Below are 20,363 nucleotides of genomic sequence, written 5' to 3'. Positions count from 1 at the left end.
TTAGATATGAATGGGAGTCAATGGTAAGTCCCCACAAAGATAGAAAAACATCGTGTGTGTGTGTGTGTGTGTGTGTGTGTGTGTGTGTGTGTGTGTGTGTGTGTGTGTGTGTGTGTGTGGAATGGGTTAAGAGTCTGCCAGAGTCCTAGTGTGTGAAGTGACACCCATGAGTGCTGGCCCACGCCAAACACCCACCGCACAATGGGTAATGAGAGTAAAAAGCTAATGGATGAGCAGATGAATAGACATTTTAATCAATGCATGGATGAAGAGCTGGGTGGTGTTCAAGAGTTTAGTTATGCAACCAGTGAAAAGCAGCAGATACAACCTAATTGTCTGAGTAGAACACATATACAAGCAAATTTAGAGCAGAGAAAAAGTAGCAGCCTTCCAACATAATGTGTGTATTGTTAATAAAAACGACTCATACCAACACAATATATCCACAACAATCTAAGACAATATCTACAAGAAAAATATAGCGTTTCTCTTTAAATGTATAAATACAGTGGTTCATTTTTATGCCTAGTATGCACAATAAACACATCAGTTGCTGCTCTTCTGGTAAATTTCTGACAAGAGCAGCTTAAGGTGTTTCTGCTGCTCTCTGCGGTTGCCACATTTGTGACTTTATTGCCCACAATGCAACAAAGTTGACAGTTGGGTTGGTGATTTGAGTATTTTATGCTAGTAGCAGCTGGTAGCCTCAAGCACAAACGAGAAGCAGGCAACAGAAGCCTCGTAAACTTGCTTCTTTTTCATTTTCAAACTTGTAGTCTTCAGCAGTAAGTGGAGACAACTCAAGTGGCATCACTTGAGGCAATTTATCAGAGCTTGCACAGCTCCCTTACAACTTTTTCCTCATGTGAAAAAGCACTCCCCAAGAGCTGCAAACAGACTTTGATGTGTAAAATTGATGGAGTTCCCCTTAAAGGTCTAATATTTGTGTCGAGCTGAAACAATTAGTCTATTAAAGTTCCTCTCCAGTCATTGACTAAACGCCTAAAAACTCATCTCTGTGTATCAAAGTTACACACATGTAGAAGTGTTTTCCTTGAACATATAGAGCTCTTCTGTTTTCAAATGGCTTAGATGTAACTTTACAACTTTGTTTTCTTTACAATGCACAGATCTATAATGTAACCACCACTTTTGTTGCAGTTTGAGCACACCAGCTCACCTACAAATCTGCTCAAACACAGTAAAATCACTATACGCAACCCAGTGGAAACTTCATAACATGAAAAGTCGGAACCTACAAGTAGACATGACTGGGTCCTTTAGGTTTCACAGAATGTCTTATTTTCACTGAAAATTGTTAGAGCAAACAGTTTTCACCAAATTTTAGATTAAAACATGTAGAATAAACAGATTTTGGTGAAATATCACAATTTTATGTTTAGATGTGGTCAAGCTTCTTGATCTGTTTTCATAGTTTCTGGCTGTGATTAACTGTCAATTTTGCCTTTTAAACCCCGCAGTATTTGGGGTTCAGACGGTTAATAACGAGTCATCAAACAAAGATGCCAAACATTTTCTGTTTTCAGTGAGATTTATTAAAGATTGCTTGCGTTTCTATTTGCTATGTATTTTCAAAGTAATTATATTTGGTTGTTTGACTCCTGCTTTGTTAAGAACTCTAGACTCAAGTGGCTTTCTGATGTCTGAGGTAGCGATAATCATTAGTTGGAGCCCTATATGTTAAAAAACCACAAGCATCAAGGTTGCAGCCCAGCATGGCAAAGTATTGCAGTCACAAAATGTTTGTTTCTCTTCGACTATATAACAGGTCCTCCCTGTGGGTACATAAATGTGTGGGTGGGGAGTGACCACCGAAACACTGACAAATATTCTACACAAACCATGTTTGTCTGCTAGGCATGAGGAGGCAGTGAGCCTGATCAACCTACTGGGATATTCATATACGCTCAGCCCTGCCCTGCCTGGGGCCATCTGCTGCCCTCCCTCTAATCCAGGGGCTTGTCACTGGTGATTAGCCAGCCACTCTATCACTCTCTTCCCTGCTACCATTCTATATTTCTGGCTTATTGTGTTGATACTACTGTTAAAGCATGGTGTGGTGTGCTCTCTCCAACTTAACTCCTTTGTATGGATATTTGATGCCTACAAATCCTCTTCACTTCCTCTCTCAGCCTCTGTCTCTCTCCCTCCATCCTTCATTATAAACCTCAGGCCTATAGTGCTGATGTTAGGGCTTAAATGTGCTTAAGTGTGCTCTCTCACACTATTTTCATTTCTATTCATTTATAACCAACTTTTCCACTTTCTCTTGGCATGTGCACTTTTATTAGGGTTAAGTATTCCTTGGCACTAAAAGACTTGAAATACCGATCCATTTCAGCAGCAGTTTAAAAAAAAAAAAACTACATTGAATGACAACCTAAATGCAGATGAGGTTAATATCAGAAATTACATGTATCAAAAATTTACAACCATTTTGTCTTTTAATACCTATTTGATGTCATCTTTCTTTACATACTCCTCTGTGAGTAATATGCATAGCCTGTTGAAGGTTAGCTCTTGACACTGGGTAACAAATAGAGTATGATAACAGGAATACTAAGTGAAAATGGCAACTGAAACAAACACCATCCAAGCAGTATTTTATTTTCTCCGTGTTCTTAAGTTAAAAAGAAAACATGGCTTCATGGGTAGTAATGTCAGTCTTTTGTAAAGACATGTTTTTCCTTGTGTTCTGCAAGTCCTGTACAATACAGATTATGTTGTCGATTTTTTGTGTTTGTTGTCAGTGACTACATGTCTCTAGGGCTGCAGTTACCGATTATTTTAGTAATCGAGTATTCTATCTATTTTTCTGGGGATTAATCGAGTAATCGGATTCTGCACTCGGCATGCGCATTACAGCATCAAAAACGAAAGTGAGCATGCAGTGCAACAGAAATAACCGTCCTGAACACATATATAGTATAGTACAGGGGTAGTGTACATTGTACAGTTATACAAAGACTAAGAAGCCTTGGTGGAATACTGCGCTCTCTGCATGCCAGTATGGACTCAAATGCAGCTGGATCTCAATGTCTGTCTAAGATCCGCAGCCACTCTGCTTCCCATTGGCTAGTGATATTAGTGTGGTTGACAGCAAAAGCTGCGTTCCCCTCATTTCATTGGTACATTGGCAATGTAGTCCTATCTTCTTTTTTTTTAAGCCGAACTCTGGCGCCGAACGCCGGAATTCCGGCACAGTGCCTGAATGCTTGCAGAAAACATACAGTGAAGGTACGTGTCCACTAGATGCATTTTCCCGGCATGTAAGCACGCCATATCTGAAAATCGCACGTATGGTGGGCGGTCAGTAGCAGGCCACAACATTGTCACACGACAGCGCTGGAGCTTCAGCGGGTCACTACCTGGTCACATGACCAAGCTTTCAGCTTGACAGTCTGGCAGATGTGTCGGATAAAGACAGCGGCTCGGCCACAAATTTTCTCTTTTATTTCAAAACACTTTAGGGAAAAGCATTTCTGAAAGCATCTGAGGCGAGAAATAAGCTGTGCAGTAGCTGAATGTGTCCCTGTTTTAGATCACCAACGACTAGTTTAGACAACCGTACAGCGGTCCTACCATAAATAACAGAAAAGCTGTGCTGGTTAAAACGAAAGCGTCCCGTCAAATTTAAGGACCTGTTTTGTATTGAATAAAATCTTGGTCTGGCCTCTGACTGCGGCCCGCCATTTCGTGGGCTGACGTCTAGCATGTAACTGATTAAACGAGGAATTTTAGTAACTGAATTACTCAAGGAATCATTTCAGCCCTCCATGTCTCTCTTGTTTGCTTTAGGTGATTAACAAAAAAATTGTACAGACTTTTGTACTTCTAATAATTAAAGATTTTTTTAGAAATTGAAAATTAGGGTTTTCTGAAGTCTTCATAACTAGGTGTGAAATTTCATACAAACACAGGAGGTGCTCTAATCATGATCAGCTGACTTTACTGATCAAAAATTGAACTCAAGTAAAATATCTAAACTCATTAGATTGGCACAAAAATTCATGGTTCCTAGACAATGTCTGATGATTCCCTGAGCGTGACATTTGTGTTTGACAGATGTTTTGGCAACCACTTGGTGGACTGCACTGCAAATTTTTATTGGCATAGAATAGAATAGAACAGAATAGAATAGGTCTTTATTGTCACGTTACAGAAAACAATGAAAGTCATTTTAGGATTCTCCATAGAGCAGCATTAAAAATAAACTATATAAGGCAATATATACGAGCAAAATATACAGTGCTGAAATGGTTTATGGTTAGAGACCTGCTCTACATCTAATTATTGCACACAGAATGAATTGCATTAAAACTCACACCCAGGACACTCCTTTTGATCACTCTTCCCTCAGGTAGACATTACAGGATACACAGAGCCACAACCAATAGGCCCTAAAAAACAGCTTTTATCCCCAAGCTGTCAAATGTCTGCTCCCTCCTTCTTGAATGACAATATCACATGCCTGCAAGTGCAATATTCATGGGGTCTCTGGTAATTCCCCTGGCTTTTCTGTAACGCTGTGACTGCATTGTAGTAATTTTGTTGATGCCTTATCATTAAGCAAAATCTTTTGTTACGTTTATGACCAAAAAATTGTTAAAGGTCATGACATTTTCATCACCCTCAGAACGAGCACTGAGTATTCAAGCTGAAGAAGACATGGAGATCTGAATTATTTCACAGCATCAAATCAGGGATTGCTAAACACTGTCACAACCAATTACCTAAAGCTACACTACTGTCACTGTAACTTAGTGCACTCTGAGGAATTACTGCACCATTTTTACTCAATGAAGCAAGAAATCATGGTCCAAATGCAAGTAGAATACCATTCATAAACTGTCAGAACTGTGGCAGTGCACAACGTCTTTCAGTGGGGGAAAAAAAAGGCTGTGGTTAAATAAGATTCAAAGCAACAGCTGCTCAGTATTCTAATGGAAGGTTCTCATGATATTCAGACTTAGTGGCTTTGATATACGACTCCTTAACCACACTGCAGATTACAGCAGTCTGTGTTTACAGTTCATCACATGATCTAATGTTGAATTAATCTCTTTGCTGCAAAACAATGAGCGCTTCCCAGAGCATCCAGTTCTCCATCATATTACCCGTGAGACAGCAAAACAAACGACCAAAAAAAAACAAAAAAACAACAACTATGTAACAAAAAGCTTTTATGCTCAAAAAATATGACATGAAATAGGAGCATGACTGCATCACAGCAGAGCAAAAACAATTCATGGCCAGTGGGAGAGATGAAGGATTAACAAGGCTGCTGGATGGACAGGAGGATATTTACTTCCAGGCCTCCTCCATTTCTTGAGCTTTATTAGAATAGCATCGGAGGAGGCAGTGCAGGCTCTTTAAAGGTAAATGTCACTGCTTTCTTCGACTATGCCGCTATTCCTCGCAGTCCACTGGCGCTGCCTCGTTGCCTCGTGGGGAGTCGAGGGCCTGTTTTGAATGCCACTCCCTGACCACAAAAGTGCTCGGTTTCCTCAATATGGGCCTCAGATTTGTTTGTGTTTCAACTTGCGGCTGAGTGCAGATTTAAGTTCTTGTTTGTAAAGAGATACCAAAGGGATATGACCTCTGCGTAACAGAAAAATACAAGCCGTGTTTGTATTTTAGGGAAGACTCTGGAGAAAAATAATAAATAAAATGGCAAAAAAAACAAAAACAGAAAAAAGGAGCGGATGTTTTCAGAATGAGTTTGTTGCTTTACTCCATGAGAGGACAACAAGCCCAAAACCATTTGAGGAAGGCAACTCACTATTTAGTCAAACATAGTAGGATTTACTTAGTGTCTGCCATAACTATGAATTATGCTGGTAAAATGGACTGAATGTACAACTGTCACATGTCATTCAATATAGAAAGGTATCACAAAATCCACTGTCGTTATAAAAAATATGATATCCCATTTCAATACTTTCACAACTTCAATAAAAGCTGTACTCCATGGTAAAGCATCAATGTGCTTCAACAAGGCAGCGTATGTGCAGCGCATTGCTTCTACTTCCTTGCAAGAATAACAGGCATGTCAACTGTTTTTCATCGCACTGCAGCTTTCATGGTGACAAAATGAGCGGCATGACTGCCAAACCTAGTGCTCTTGCTGACTGTCCACAAAGCAGGCCCACAAAGCAAAATATAGCTTCATGTCTCTTACAGTCAGGGCAAGACCATGGACACCACAAAGCACATGTGTAAAAGAAGTTTTACCTGCACAGACTGAAGAAGCCAACATGTCCAGCTTTGCGAGGCACGTTACTGACAGACATGGCGACTTCTTCAAAGGTTTCAAATAGAGACAGTTTAGCGGACGATAGATTGCATACTCACATCACGCATACGCTTTCAAAAATAAGTCAAACGTGTGTAATTAATTTGATGACAAACTTTTTTTTATCAGATCATAACTTGGGTGAGGCAAGTAACGGCAATGATACGTCTTCAAGTTGGTTTTATCTTTTCAGCTAAACTACCAATGTGGCAAACATCTTGATATGCAAATGTAGCGTTCAACAACAGCTATAAATAGTTCCCTGAATTCCTGCATTAAAATGTACACTAAAGTACTGCTCTTCATCTCTGCAAGGATTTTTACCGCAATAAGCAGCAGTGTGACATGTGGAGGCAGAGAGACATGTAAAAAGCTGATATTGCTGATATTATTCATACATTTTCCTCCAGTGAAAATGTATGAAAATACTGACATGTTTTCACTTACTCCACTGGCTTGCATTGGCATTGTCAAAATAGTCATTTTAATATTTAAGTTACATGTTCTGTCATATATAATTAGATTACTTTTTCTTATGTTTCAAGTTCATGCTGTTGTATCACTTCAGTGCATCGATATATTTAGCATGGCATCTTAACAAAGATGGTGCCAAAATTAGAATGTTTAAAGTAAAAATAAAGAGATCAGTCTTTTTACGCATGCGATAAACTTTTTATTGATGCATGTGTCACTTAAACAAGATCAAGCCTGATAATCAAAGAAAAAACATCTCTCCATAACAAATCTCTCCCTGATCTGCTTACTTACTGAATGACCATCTACAAGTACATGGGCAGCACAACTCAATGATGAAGCACCACCATCTGAAATATGTTATGAGCCATTTGAATATTGGTGGAGTAAGGCAAAGGGAATCCTCTTATGTCACTCTAAATAAAGTTTTTTTTGGATGAAGTGTAATCTCTAATCCTGCCATCCCTCCTATATCAGTAATAGCCAGGTCTTAGTGTAAGCTCTACCATTTAGATTAAACAAACTGGCATTTCTTTGGCATCTTTCTCCACTAGATGGATTGGCAATTTCAAAAACGCAGCAGTCTGGACTGGAAAGTAGTAGAGCAATATCTCTAAAGCCACGTAACAGATCAATATGGGTCAAACGTGCCATATTTAGCTGGAAATGCTTTTCAAATCAAGTGTAATGTCATGGTACAGTGTTGGCGAACTCTGTGTGATTTATGCTGCGGTGACACTGAACCGCAGACCACTGGTTCCTGAGCTGCACTCATTCCTTCTCCACTGAGACTAAAAGTAACTTTGAAAAATAGCTTCCTTCCTCTTTCAGGCAGAAAGATGCTGAGACCAAATGGCTATTGCTGTTGTTGCCTTTTTCAAGGTAGATTCCACAGGCTGCTGAGTGTTCACTTTCCAGTGGTTGTGGGGCCAGGCACACAACAGATGCAATTAGCTTCTGTTCCCGCTTTAACCCAACTAAAAAGGAAAACAACAACACAAGCAGACTGAATTAAAATAAAAGCCATTGGCATAGTCTCTAATGAAAAATGAAATTCGCAAGGAAAATGTCTCAATTTATATGCATGGCCTGAATTTGTTGCCTGTTGCTAAGGAATTTTAACAGTGTAACAGTGGCTGGCCAATTACCAACCAGACTCTTGCTTGCCCTCAGGTGCTATGCTAATTAGGGTCACAGAGGGTCACATTGTAATGCACTCTCTAAAATGAGGCAGGAATCTCCAAGGGATATTCTCATTTGAGATGATGCCAGTCACATTCCTGCTGCTATTAAAGCAGCAGCTATGTAGTAAGACTCGTGTTTGTTTGTGGCTCAATAAAAAGAAAACCAGGTGACATAACAGAGGTGTGCAGGCATTAGTACACAGCTATTTAAGTGATAATCAGGCCACACAGAGCAGACAGGTTCTCATTTAAACCCGGGACAGTGAGAGACGCCAGCGCTCAGGTCAGTTGAGGACGAGAATCCATCAAGTATGCGGTACAAACAACAAATTTTTATACAATGCAAAGTTTTAAATGAGACATCTGGCCAGTCATTCCACATAAATATAGAATCCAAAGATTTTTCATGTGGTTGTTCAAATATTAAGCTTCCGGTGGTTTTTTTCTTTAGTGTGTTATATAGTTTTCTGATGCATGGAAAACATCTGCCATGTTTCATCCATCCACTCCATATTCCTCGATTTTTCCAAAGTCTGACACCAGGATAAGCAGGGCATTCCAGATGTCATCTCCCAAGCAACACTGTCCAGTTCTTTCTGGGAGATTCCAAAGTGTTCTCAGGCCAGAAAAGATATGTACAGGGGGTTTTCAGATACAAGGGATTGCACCACTTTCCAACATTGGACCCTTGATGGGCTTAAGACTCGGCAGAGTCACAATAAATGAATGGCGGGTGGTCTTCAGCAGGAATCCAACGCACTGATTGGTCAACCACTTCAATCAGAGACCACCTGCACCTGGATTTCAAACACTATGGCTCATTTGGAAACTTTGTCTTTTATTACAGAAAAAGTAGGAATCGTTGAATCAAATTTTCAATTGTGTTTTTTGGAAGTTTCCAGAGGGGGGCCGATGCTCTTCATTTCAATAAAATTGCCTAGACTTTAGGTTTATGCACATAAGGGGCAGGAAATGCAATGCCCTATCACTCAAAACATCATAGCACAACTAGAACACACTGAACAGCGGTTCACTTCCACAATAAATACGAAGCAAAGTGACGGATCCCATGGACATCTACCATAAAACTGAGCCCAACAATCATACGGAAAAAAAAAATTTGGGTCGCTTGTATCCATGATCTCATTCTTTCAATCACTACCCAGAGCTCACGACTAAAGGTGAGAGTTGGAACTGGATTGTTATATCTGCCTGAAGCACCTTGTTTGAAGACAAAACATTTCCTCCATTACTCATCTACTTCCCCGTGGACCATTTGCATAACTACTGGCTATGGTAAGCAACCAGTATTACCTAGCTTGTTTTGGGCCAGCAGACCAATCAGAGCAGGCTGTGCTTTGCGGGAGGGGGGACTTAAAGAGACATGAGCTAAAATGAAGCATGTCAGACAGATGGTGAGAAGAAGTGCTGTAGCAATGTACAGTATGAAAAATTTTGAACATATTTTTGACCAATAAAGTCTGTGAACATATTCTACCATAGCCCAAAAACAAAAATGATGAACCTGCAAAGATGCATAATATGGGTTCTTTAACAGAAATTAAGACTAGAGAAAGGACACCGTGCTTGATTAGTCAACATCCTCCGCAAAAGACCAACACTAAACTCACCTTTTCATCTAACTCAACGTTTTGCCTATTGAACTCAGCTGGTTTCATGTTTGGTTACTACAATCACTTTGGCGGTAGGCATTCTGCCATATAATGACCTTGACTTGCTGTACTGAACTTGTGAACCCGTCACACCAGCTTTCCTTCAATTTCCTGGATGGCCTCCTCAGTGGGTCCGCCATAATAGCAGGTGATTGCAGGAAAGTCACTAACAACCCTCTGCGAGTGTGACATCCTTCACCGCTAGTGCCACTATAAAGGGAGGAATGTATTCGGCTAACAATGGCCTGTCACCACTAGTCACCCTGGCCTTGTGCATTGAAAGGTGACATCAGCAGCATGTGGTGACACACAGCAGCGCGTTTATGGGGCAGCAAGCTGCAGTGGTCCGCATTGTATGATACTATGAAGGACCAAACTCCATTGTTTCTGGACGGAAACAGGTCATTAGAGATGTAAGGCTGACATGTACAGACCTACATACAACACTCTGACACATGCTCATATACTTATCTCATAAAATGCATCTGTCAAGCCTATTTTTTTAGATTTAAAGTCACAAAAAAAACTCACCTTTGTGTATCTAAAATACATATTTAGATGTTGTTCCCATTAAAATAATTCCATCCTGTCCTAAAATAGGTCACATAACTTCATACTGTTGCATACTCGGCAGTGTACCAGTCTCTTTCCATCCAGCCTTTCACCAATTTCAAGACGGAAATGTTTAGCCATTTCCCTCATGATCGATCTTCCAGCAAAAAAGAAAAAAAACCATTATTGGTACATGTTAACAAGGCACAAAAGCTGAATTTATTGGAGTATTTTTGAATATTGTACTCCCTTATAGAGTCAATCAATAATACCTGGAATGGTTCGAGCCTGTGATTCATAATTTGGTTAACCATTAAGAAAGCAATAAAGAAAACATGGTAAAATGCTGAGTAGCTTAACAGGCCTACAGCCAAGAGGCACGTGCAACGAAGTCTGGCTTGACTTTGAGGTGAGAGGGTAGGTGAATCTGGACTGACTCGATCAGAGGTCAGAGGGCACCCCTGCGTAATCTGAATGTTAGATAATCCGGATCCCAGGAAAGATTACAAGCCCGCATTCACACAGGGTTAGAGTTGATAAAGAGTGATCAGATCAGGATGTCACATCAGACTGAAACTAATTCACACCTGCTGGCACACATCTCGGCGTGTTAAAAGGTAAGGTTTGCTCCCATTTCAGTTCATCATATTTTTTGTTAAATTTTAAGACCCACTGAAACATTAACCCGATGTGTTTATTAAGGAGCATTTGCAGTCAGGCATACAGTGGAAGCCAAGATATCGAGGCATTACATTATGTGTTTGCTTGAAGACTTCTCACCTACTCCACCACCTGTAATTGCTTTGTCCTCAGGCAGACATGTGAGGTCTTGACAGCTCTAACCTGGCAACCTTGTCACTCCAACAACAGAGTCTAATGAAGCACGCACATTGTACCAGAACAGGAAAGATGCACCTGCTGTGTAAGTGTGTGTGTGTCAGTTCTCTATTGCGCAGGGCACAGCAGTATTTGATAGATCCACTGACATTCTGGTTCTGCCTCTAGTATTGGCAACAGAAAAGGTTTCTGTGGAATTTCATCATATTTTAGCGTTTTATTAATTGGAAAAAGTCTGTGGATCTTAAAACAGCAATGCAGAAAATATAGTATGAGTGCCAGACAGGGAAACAGAGTGATAAAGATGCAGAGGAAGAAGTGCTGAGAGAGTGCACGGTTGTGAGGAAGCGACAAAAAGAAAAATGGTGCGAAAATAGCATCTGAGAGGAACAAACTCCCAGCAATCTCTCAGAAGCCCCAGAAAAAGACTGTGGCATGCCATTATCACCATCATCATCACCACCACCGTCCTCATGGTGGCTGTAATCATTCTCGTTTTTTTTCCTCCAGTTATCCTACCGCCACCTTCAGAAATATCACTGGCACTGTCTGCCGGAGCCTGTTGTCTCTATCTGCCTCATTTGAATAGTATTCTCAGAGCAAAAAAAAGAGCACTGAACTGTCTCACCTTCTAAAACAGATACATCATATTTTCACAGAAGGCAATAAAAGCAATGCAGGCCCAATTCCCCACAGTTTCGAAGACAGGGGCTGTATTTCAGCTAGACTCATCAATATGCAAAACATCAGAGCGTTGCTTGCTACAAGAATATTTCCTCCACTGCACACGCTGCAAATGTGCACAAACATCATCATATTTGGGGTTTTGTTTTTTTTAAGCTTCCATTGGTGAGAAAAAGTATGCAAATCTTGCACAAACATAATCACATTTTGATGAAAAGGACTGGGATTCAAAGCAGTAAATTGCCCTATGTGATTTTAATACTCTTCAGGCAATTGTCAAACCAAAGAGGCACAGAAAAAAGAAGACTCCAGGGCTGAAATCAATGAGTTACCTTTTATTTGGGAAGAAGTGAACAAACTCCCAACACTGGATTACATTTCAAAGCACAGAGCCTAGAGCTTTCCAGTTGAGGAGCATGTATAGTGTGGGAGAAAGGTGGCGGAGCGTGGGAGAGAGGCATAATCATTATGACCTACAGTAGGGTAGATGTAGGTTAAGTTAGTCCCTCTCTCTGCCTGCAGTGCTCACTCTGCCTTTCGTTCTCAAGTCTGTTCCCTGGGCTGTCTTTCCTGGGTTGTTAAATCCCTGCTCCTTTAATCTCCTTACTCAGCTACATCCTCTTTAAAGATGCAGAACCACAGGAGAGACGTGGGATACGTCAACTGGGGACTGGTTCTGAGCAAGGCGGGGCAGGACATGTGGAGTGGGGGTGTTTGAGTTAGGGTTAGAGAGAGACGAGAAGTTGTACTGGAATTGAAAAAACACAGTCTCGGGTAAATGTTTGAGAAAAGAACACGCTTTAACCTCCTGAGCTTTTCCATCTAATTGAGAATTAAATCAAGTCAAGAGAGATGTGCCATTTAATTTATGCCTTAAAGGACTAACTAAATATGCTAAAAAGACCACTAAGGTTAATTTTCTAAGTGTCCATTAGCAGTCATCATGGTGGTAATCTGCACTCTCTGCAAGAACTGTACTCTAGAATCTTACTGTGCTGCCCAGCATACATGATTAGTGGTGTGCTTCCTTGCATGTCATGTGCTATGAAATAATTCACTGTGACATCTGGCTTTTTATGAGTCTGATAGTTAATTATAGTAGCATTTAGTGCATAAAGCAAGCATGTGCAGCCATCAGAAATACTGTAACTAACCATCAGTCTACACGTTTAAGACACACACACACACACACACGCACACACACACAACCTCCACAATCAGTTCCAATATGGTATCAATACCATCAAATCACCGCACTTCCCTCAACAAGCACTATTGTGAGGCAGGGCCCATCAATCATCCGCATGCTGGAACACACGGCAGCAACGTTTCAATAATGGTGCATCACCTGAGACTCAGGGAGATGAAAGTAATCCATTCAAACATGGATCACGGTCGTCCTGCGTGCCACATGCTATTCAGTATGAAGAGATTGTTTGACTGTAGATTTCTGGGTCATCTTTCAAGTTCGGCAGAGTCCTACACCTCAAATAAATTTATGAGACAACCAAAGTGTGTCATCTGGAAGCATTGTAGATCTGTGTGTGTTAAGCAAGAGACTATTTCTGTATCAGATCCAAAAAGCTTTTATTTTCATTACTGGATGCACAGATTTCTAATGCTCCTTTAAATTGATAAATTAACCCAGCATTCCGGCAACATTTCCCAAAAATTATAAATTGAACACTGATAAGATTATATCTGACTGATTGTTGCTTCTGAGTGCGGGAGGTCACATACCATAGCTGCAACAGCAGCACACACTAGTTCATTACCAGGCATCATAAACACTGCATATGCAAAGCAGGGAGTCAAATTTAATCTCTAATTAGTGGTTTAGTGGTACCTGTTTCCCAGAAGTAGACAGACTTCCCATCATCTGTCTGTGTGAGAGCCTTGCGGAAACCACACAACAGCATCAATGTCACCAAAAGGTACCAGCTCTCTTCTGTCCTTTTTCGGTGGGTCCCTCCTGCACCCCTCCACCCCAGCCCCATGGTCCGCCACAGGATAAAAGTAAATCCACTCAGCTTGGAAGGTCGGCGCAGGCAGTGATGACAAAAAAACAATAGTCCAAAAGGCAGCGAGAAGGGAAGTGTGCTTCAGTTTGAGAAAGGGTGCGAGTTAAGTGTAGGGGAGTGTAAGAAAGGGAAAAATAATCAGGTTTGTGTATGATGGTCCTGCAGGAGTTGAGGTCCAGTACTTGGTCTTGTGAAGGACAGAGAGAGTAGTTTTCCTCGTTTTTTTTTTTTTTTGGTGTTCCCAACTTGGCAGGATGGTCCCAGAGGGAGGCTGTCAGTGACGGGCACTGAGCTGCAGATGGATGGTACAGTCTTTATGCTCCATCGTATCCGCTCCCACTGTTGCCGTTGCTGCCTCTGTCCTCTGGCTGTGGAGCAGTGACAGTGGGCGAGTGTCTGCAGTGTTGTTCGCCTCCCTCCCTCTCATTTGCTCTCGCTCACTCTCTCTCTTCCTTTCCAATTCGCTCACTCATTTGCTGTTCTCCCTGTGCCACCCTGCTCTCGCTCTCTCTTGCTGTACTCCTGGCTTTTTTTCAGCTTTCCTCTCCTGCCCTCATATTCTATCATCTATCTCTCGCATTTCCCCTTTATTAAGACTCCCTGCATCTCAAGCATGTTCACTTCTTACTTTCCTCTCCCTTGTTCCTCTCTCCCGCCTGGGGCACAAGGACGGCTACTCCCCCTCCTCCTCTTCCACTTGCAGTGCTGTGAAGGCGACTGGAGACCAGCAGGGCTCACACTGGTCTGAGGAGCTCCCATAAGCACTGCTCTCGGGATCAGAGAGGCAGAGAGACAAGCAGGGCTTAATGCAGAGTGAGAGAAAGTGGAGGAGGGGTTGATGGGGGAAGCAAGGAGGAGCAGAACGCTACAACAGAGCAAGAGAGTGTAAAAAAGACGAGGGAGAGGCAGTGATTATATTTGTGTGAAAAGGGTGTGAAAGTGAAATGACAGAACAGAAAAAGTGAAAATGAGGACTAACAGCAACAATTCTATTATCGTCTCCAACAAAATTGCAAGCCAACCTTAAAGCTGGCATAACATCCGTTACCGTCAAGTCCTTGCCAAATGAGCTTGCACAATGCTGATTAAGCCTATCAATTAAATGTAAATTTTTTGTATCTCACAGGATAATCAAGTTTAAATCTGCTGTCTGTGACAACATTACCACACTGGTGCACCAGTAATGTGTTTTACCAAAAAGCAATGATTGGTTTGCTGGTCCTGAAAAGGTGAGTATCCATAAAGATAGAGGTTACAACAACTGAAAGTATGGCCGAGCCTATAGTGGAAAAACCTGCAAAACATCCAAGATGCTTAAGATAAAAAAATAAACTCAGCATTCAGAGGATGGATTACAAGGATTACAAAAAGAATGACAAACGCCATAAGCATATGTTACCAGTGTTTGTGTAATTACACTCACTGCCAAAAGTGGGAGCTGCTCTTTCCTTGTAAATATCCACTGTGTCCAAACTGCACATAAAACAAACGTTTTCATTTTGAAAAGGGGTTTAATAACTCAAATTTCTTTTTGAGTTAGGATTACAGAAAAAATAGGGTTTCTTATTTTATTATTTTTTGTCACGTTGGAGCTGCCAGTTTAACCCTACCTTTTTTCATTTTAATATGATAAAACTTTTAGTTTTTGTTCAGTGCAGCATATTACTACTGCATACAGTTTGTCAAATTAAACTGAATATGAATGAAATTATCATTTTATGTTTTTGAAGGATTTTTTGTTGTTTAGATTTATCAACTAATCGGTAAAATAGTCTATAGATAATTTGATTGAAATAATAGTTATTGGTAGCTTTACTGCCACTGTAATTTTCCAGACCTTCCTGTAGCGACACATCTATTTGGCCTTGATGAGAATACATCTCTTTCACAAATATAAAATTTATTGCTTAAAAAGCTGCATCCTTAAACAACTAAGCATTGAAGATTTTAGCAACATGACTGGATCAGAAATATTTTGTGCTTGGTTGGGGACCATTTTCAGCTGTGGTTTAATACATATTTTGTGCAGTGTCGAGCCTTTATGTTTGCAGGTGGGAATATGTGAAACGTATTCGAAAGAAACTACAGCCCCCATGTTCAGATTAATGAAGGAAAATACATGCAAAGTGTGTCAATGTACCTAAATGATGTCCTTTTAATAGTTTTTGGAGAACAAGGAGGTGTATGGGCTAAAGAACTAGAAAAGTAAATGCAAGTGTACCTGTCAATATGATGCATTAAAGAAGAAAATGAATTACACAAGGAGAAACAACCATAAGAAAGAGGGAAATGAAGAGGTGAAATTACATTTCCTGAGCTAATGTTCCTTCCCTGTCTGAACTCCTGGCAGTCTGACCAGACAAAGGGAGTGTCAGGACACCTGACTGGCAAAGACAGCCTATCACACCTAGTTATAGCTTGGCTTTACTTGGACAAGACAGATGAAGGGATGCACAAAGCGAGTTAGTGCCAGATTTACTAAAGCCTGAAAGAGACTCAGATTTAAAAAAAAATGAAGCAAAGTGGCTACCAGCATGGCTTAATTGTAAAGCCTGGATAAACACTGAACTTCTGTCTTGTCATACAAAGTATGCTCTCGAACAGGAAGTTGCACACAAGCAGCAAACTCAAATGACATCTGTAAAATTCCTTCTTAAAAGTCTGTATATACATATGTAAAATTACTTACATTGTCCCTATTGCTTGCTCCATCAATACGTAAGTGAGTGATAGTAAGTAAGTCCTCACAGTATCAGAGTTGACCAAGCCAGACGGATTGTGACGCATGTAATAGACTATATTCTCCACTATGAAGTATTTGTCAGTCATATTCTTACTGGCATAAGCCTTTCTAGGAAAGTTTATGCTTGGAGGCACTAACCGACTTTTGAACCTCACATTTAGGAGGAGTAGTGCAGACTTCTTTGTGGTTGTGGAGCAGCGAAACAGCTCTTGCATGTATAGTAGAAAGGTCATGGGAATTTGTCCATTCAGTCCAAGCAGAAATATGACATTGCAGGGCCTCTCCTCAAAGACTTTCTCAGAGCTGTGCACTTACATGTAACATATGTGTTACTGTGGTTTTCCAAGGTTGTGACCGATTCAGTTTGTGATTGTTATAGACTAAATCTGTCAAGGAGTGTAGAATTTTGCTGTTAAATCCATCAAGCTATAAATTCAAAAGCACACTGAGATTGTGCTACCATGGCAGTCCTACTATTATCATGAGGAAGAGTGATTTGAATGGGAAGGTGGTATTGTCATATTGCAATTTGATCTCCCATCTTACTCTCCACGGTGGTGACGAAAACACAGACACAAGGGATTCCCAGGCAGGGTGTCTGTGCTAAAAGGACAAGGGGAGGTCCCTGAATGTCCAGAAGAGCTCAGAACATAATGATCACATTGCAGAGAATCTGCTGAGATGGTGAGGAAGATGCAGAATTCATCCATCTTTAGCCCAATGTCAAACAAGCTTCAAGCGGGAAACTTCCAGTGCAGGTGGAACACTGGATACCAGTTTGCTTTGACCACTGCTGCTGAAGCTTTATGATGTCAATCAGCGGTTTTCCATGCACATTCAGATCAGGATCCGGTCATTTCTTGCTGAAGAAACTCTTGGATGCCCAGATCTTGGTTTGTCTTCGAAGCTGTTGGTTTGTCTGTATTTCTACAGAGTGTATCCAACTGCTGAAGGACTGCATCTGCACTTCCTGGCTATCTGGCAGCAGCTGTACACTTCCTGGCTGAGAATTTGTATCATCAGGCGTGTTTCCTATGTTGGGTTCCTTGTTTTAGCCATTTATTGTCTCTGAAGAACTTTCAGATGTGCTGGCTTTACATAGACACACGAAGCAGGACAACAAAAACTGTGTCTTAACAAAAAGCCCAACCTTCATTAGTAGATCATTGGTACCAATATGACCCAATACTCAAAATTTCTTTTGTATTTTAATGGAATCAATTTTAAGTTTCTAATGGCTTTTTAAGGATTTGTTTAGTATTTTAGCTGTGACTGTACTAAAAGAAATTGCACTTGAAGACCTAAGAGTGATTCTTAATGCAATATTTCACAAATGCCTGGGGTGTCGTAAAACTTTTTTCCACTACTGTATATCAGTTCATCATCAAATGTCGTCACTTCGTTACACCCGCCTTCTGACTCTACACTTCATGGTGATTGGTCCGGCCAGTTTTAGGAGAATCCAGCCTCGAGCCTTATGGAGGGTAACTAGACCCTCCCTGGCAGAGAATTAAATTCGTTGCCGTGGGTTGTCTAGCGCGGCTAGGCTAGCAAAGTTATATAAAATAACACGACAGTCAAAATCAGGTATTCCTTGCAGCAACAAGATGAAAAGGAAAAATATACTCGGAGATGCATGGGCTGGGCTGACAAAACAACAACAAGTACCAGCAATAGACAATTTCAACACCAATGAGAAAACTGGTTAATGATTCACCTCAATGTAATAGATGCTGTAAAACTGCAATGAAAATGTAAAGTTCTGTTCGCTTGAACAAACACAAGCATGCTCCCTTTCCTTGCTCATAAGCAGCTCCTCATACTATAATGGAGATCATACAGCCCTTTGCCCTCTGCTCTGTAAAACGTGGTGTCTGTGCAGGTCTTGCGAGGTGCAATAATCTGCCTGGGAATCTCATCGTCCTTCCCTGGTGGAGGCTGTGACCAGAAGGAACCTTTGAATGTCCTTGCAAGATGTAGTTAACGGTCTGAAACCATTTAAGACCATAATTCCCATGCCACCTCTGCCTAAGCGATGCACGTCATTAAAAATGATCGCTAATTATTGATATCAATTGAAATAAAACATTGTATAATGCTAAATTCTTCAGTTATGTCGCCCAGCTGTAGAAACACCACAACTTCAGCTATCCTGATTCTGACTTAAGATTTAGACAGATAAGTCATTGCTACACTGGTTTGACAACAGCATACATACACACAACAGATCAGTACAACAATCTCAAGTTAAAAACATCCAAACTTTGATCCTGTATGCTGTGTGAAGTACAATGACTTTCCTTGTACTCATCTTATTTTAAACACCTGAAAGCCCTTCATGCACCTGTCACTCTATATGACTTGACAGCATGACAATAGCGTTAAGTGTCAGCTAATAACGTAGTGTCTGGATGTCACTGTCTTTGCTATTAAATGTCACCTGCAAGCAGCGCACGGGAGTTAGTCTGACAGATGGAGAAAAACAGATAAGACGGGGCAGATGTGTGAAACTAGCAGGTCGAAAAATTCCCCACCGTCCGCCACATAAATACTAAAAGGATAATCTTCACCTGTAAGTCACAAATGAGTATGCTCTACAAATCCGATTTGCCATTTATTTTATCACCAACAGAACTTCTGTCAATCAAGAAATCAAATTTGTAAAGTAGTGAAAAGAGCAGCTTCTATCTCTGGTGGACAAAAAAAAATCTGCCTTTAGAAAGTAATCGGATGAAGACAGCAGGCCAGCAGTCTGACAACACCTGGACCTCATCTGTATCAAAACACAACCAACTTAGAATCAGCAAGTTGGCAAGGACAGATGTTGACTGAAATTTGAAAAGGATGTCAGACTATTATCTGGCTGCCTACTTTAAATGAGGCCCGTCTTTAAAAAACAGAAAAGCTTTACATTCATCAATCGGCTTAAAGAAAAGTTTTTGTAAGGACTCGACTATTTTATGCTACGCAATCACAAATAAATAGAGTTAGACATCTATTCATGTTTCTTAATACAAATTGTCTTTGTGCTGTTGGGTAATTTTCTGTGACGTGACAGAGCAGAGCTAAAAATGGGCAAACTGGGGCCAGCTTGTTTTATTTAGTTTTAATTTCACATGGGTAATTACCCTAAAGATAATTAATGCAGCAAATAGTCTCTTCATATGCATTCTGGTGAATGTGACAAGAAAAACCTCTTCTGCGTTTTGGGCAGCGAGAACTTTCTCTGTGCTCACTTCCAATCTGAATTTAAGCAATGCACTGCATATACATAGTTTTTTTTGTAGGGGTAGACTGATTTGTTTTTGCTTTTTCCCAGAGGCAAAAACTATAATAATTATAAGTAATCAAAGAGACTGATCATCCATATTTGGAGTCAGTTCACATTTGCAGTAAAATTGAAAGCTTGGTGTTAAAATTTAGAAGACCTCTAAAACAACACTTCACTGAAATGTCTCAGTTCACACAAGTTTAATGAAAAGAGAACCTTTCACCATTTCATTTTCAGTGTGAATCACTGGTTCTTACGTGATAAAAAAAAAAAAATCAGACAAAGCTGTGGACGGGGCGAGTGGTGACTGCATGCATCAGCTGCATCAGAGCCAAAGTCGTGCACATTTAAATGTATTTTATGAGGAACTGGTTAACAAACAACACAGATAATTAAATAAAGCTGCATATGTGATCCAATAATCAGGCAGGCTGATAATTGATTGATCACAGAACATACATAAGCATGATGTAGATATTGTGAATGGACGAAAGACAGGACAATGGACTTTTGAGTGAAGCAGCACCTGCCTTGTGCACAGCATTTGTAGATTTGGTGCTTTTTAAGCAGGAAGAAGAGATGAGTAGGTGTCCTCGGTATGTTTATTT

At 40.6% G+C, this 20,363-nt stretch overlaps 1 protein-coding gene across 1 annotated transcript in view; it reads right to left on the bottom strand.

The window, feature by feature from the left end:
• The window catches only part of LOC110956001 (thrombospondin type-1 domain-containing protein 7A), a 196,253-nt gene extending 181,731 nt beyond the window's left edge, over positions 1–14,522 (bottom strand). Inside the window, exon 1 of the mRNA XM_022201220.2 lies at positions 13,567–14,522. Within this exon, the coding sequence (XP_022056912.1) occupies positions 13,567–13,717 (151 nt within the window). The 5' untranslated portion in view covers positions 13,718–14,522. The remainder of the gene's footprint in view (positions 1–13,566) is intronic.
• Between the last annotated feature and the right edge of the window lie 5,841 nt (positions 14,523–20,363).

Source organism: Acanthochromis polyacanthus, chromosome 12, assembly GCF_021347895.1.
Source record: "Acanthochromis polyacanthus isolate Apoly-LR-REF ecotype Palm Island chromosome 12, KAUST_Apoly_ChrSc, whole genome shotgun sequence".
Taxonomy (NCBI): Eukaryota; Metazoa; Chordata; class Actinopteri; family Pomacentridae; genus Acanthochromis; species Acanthochromis polyacanthus.
Note: the sequence above shows the minus strand (reverse complement) of the source record. Positions and strands in the feature narration are given on the sequence as shown.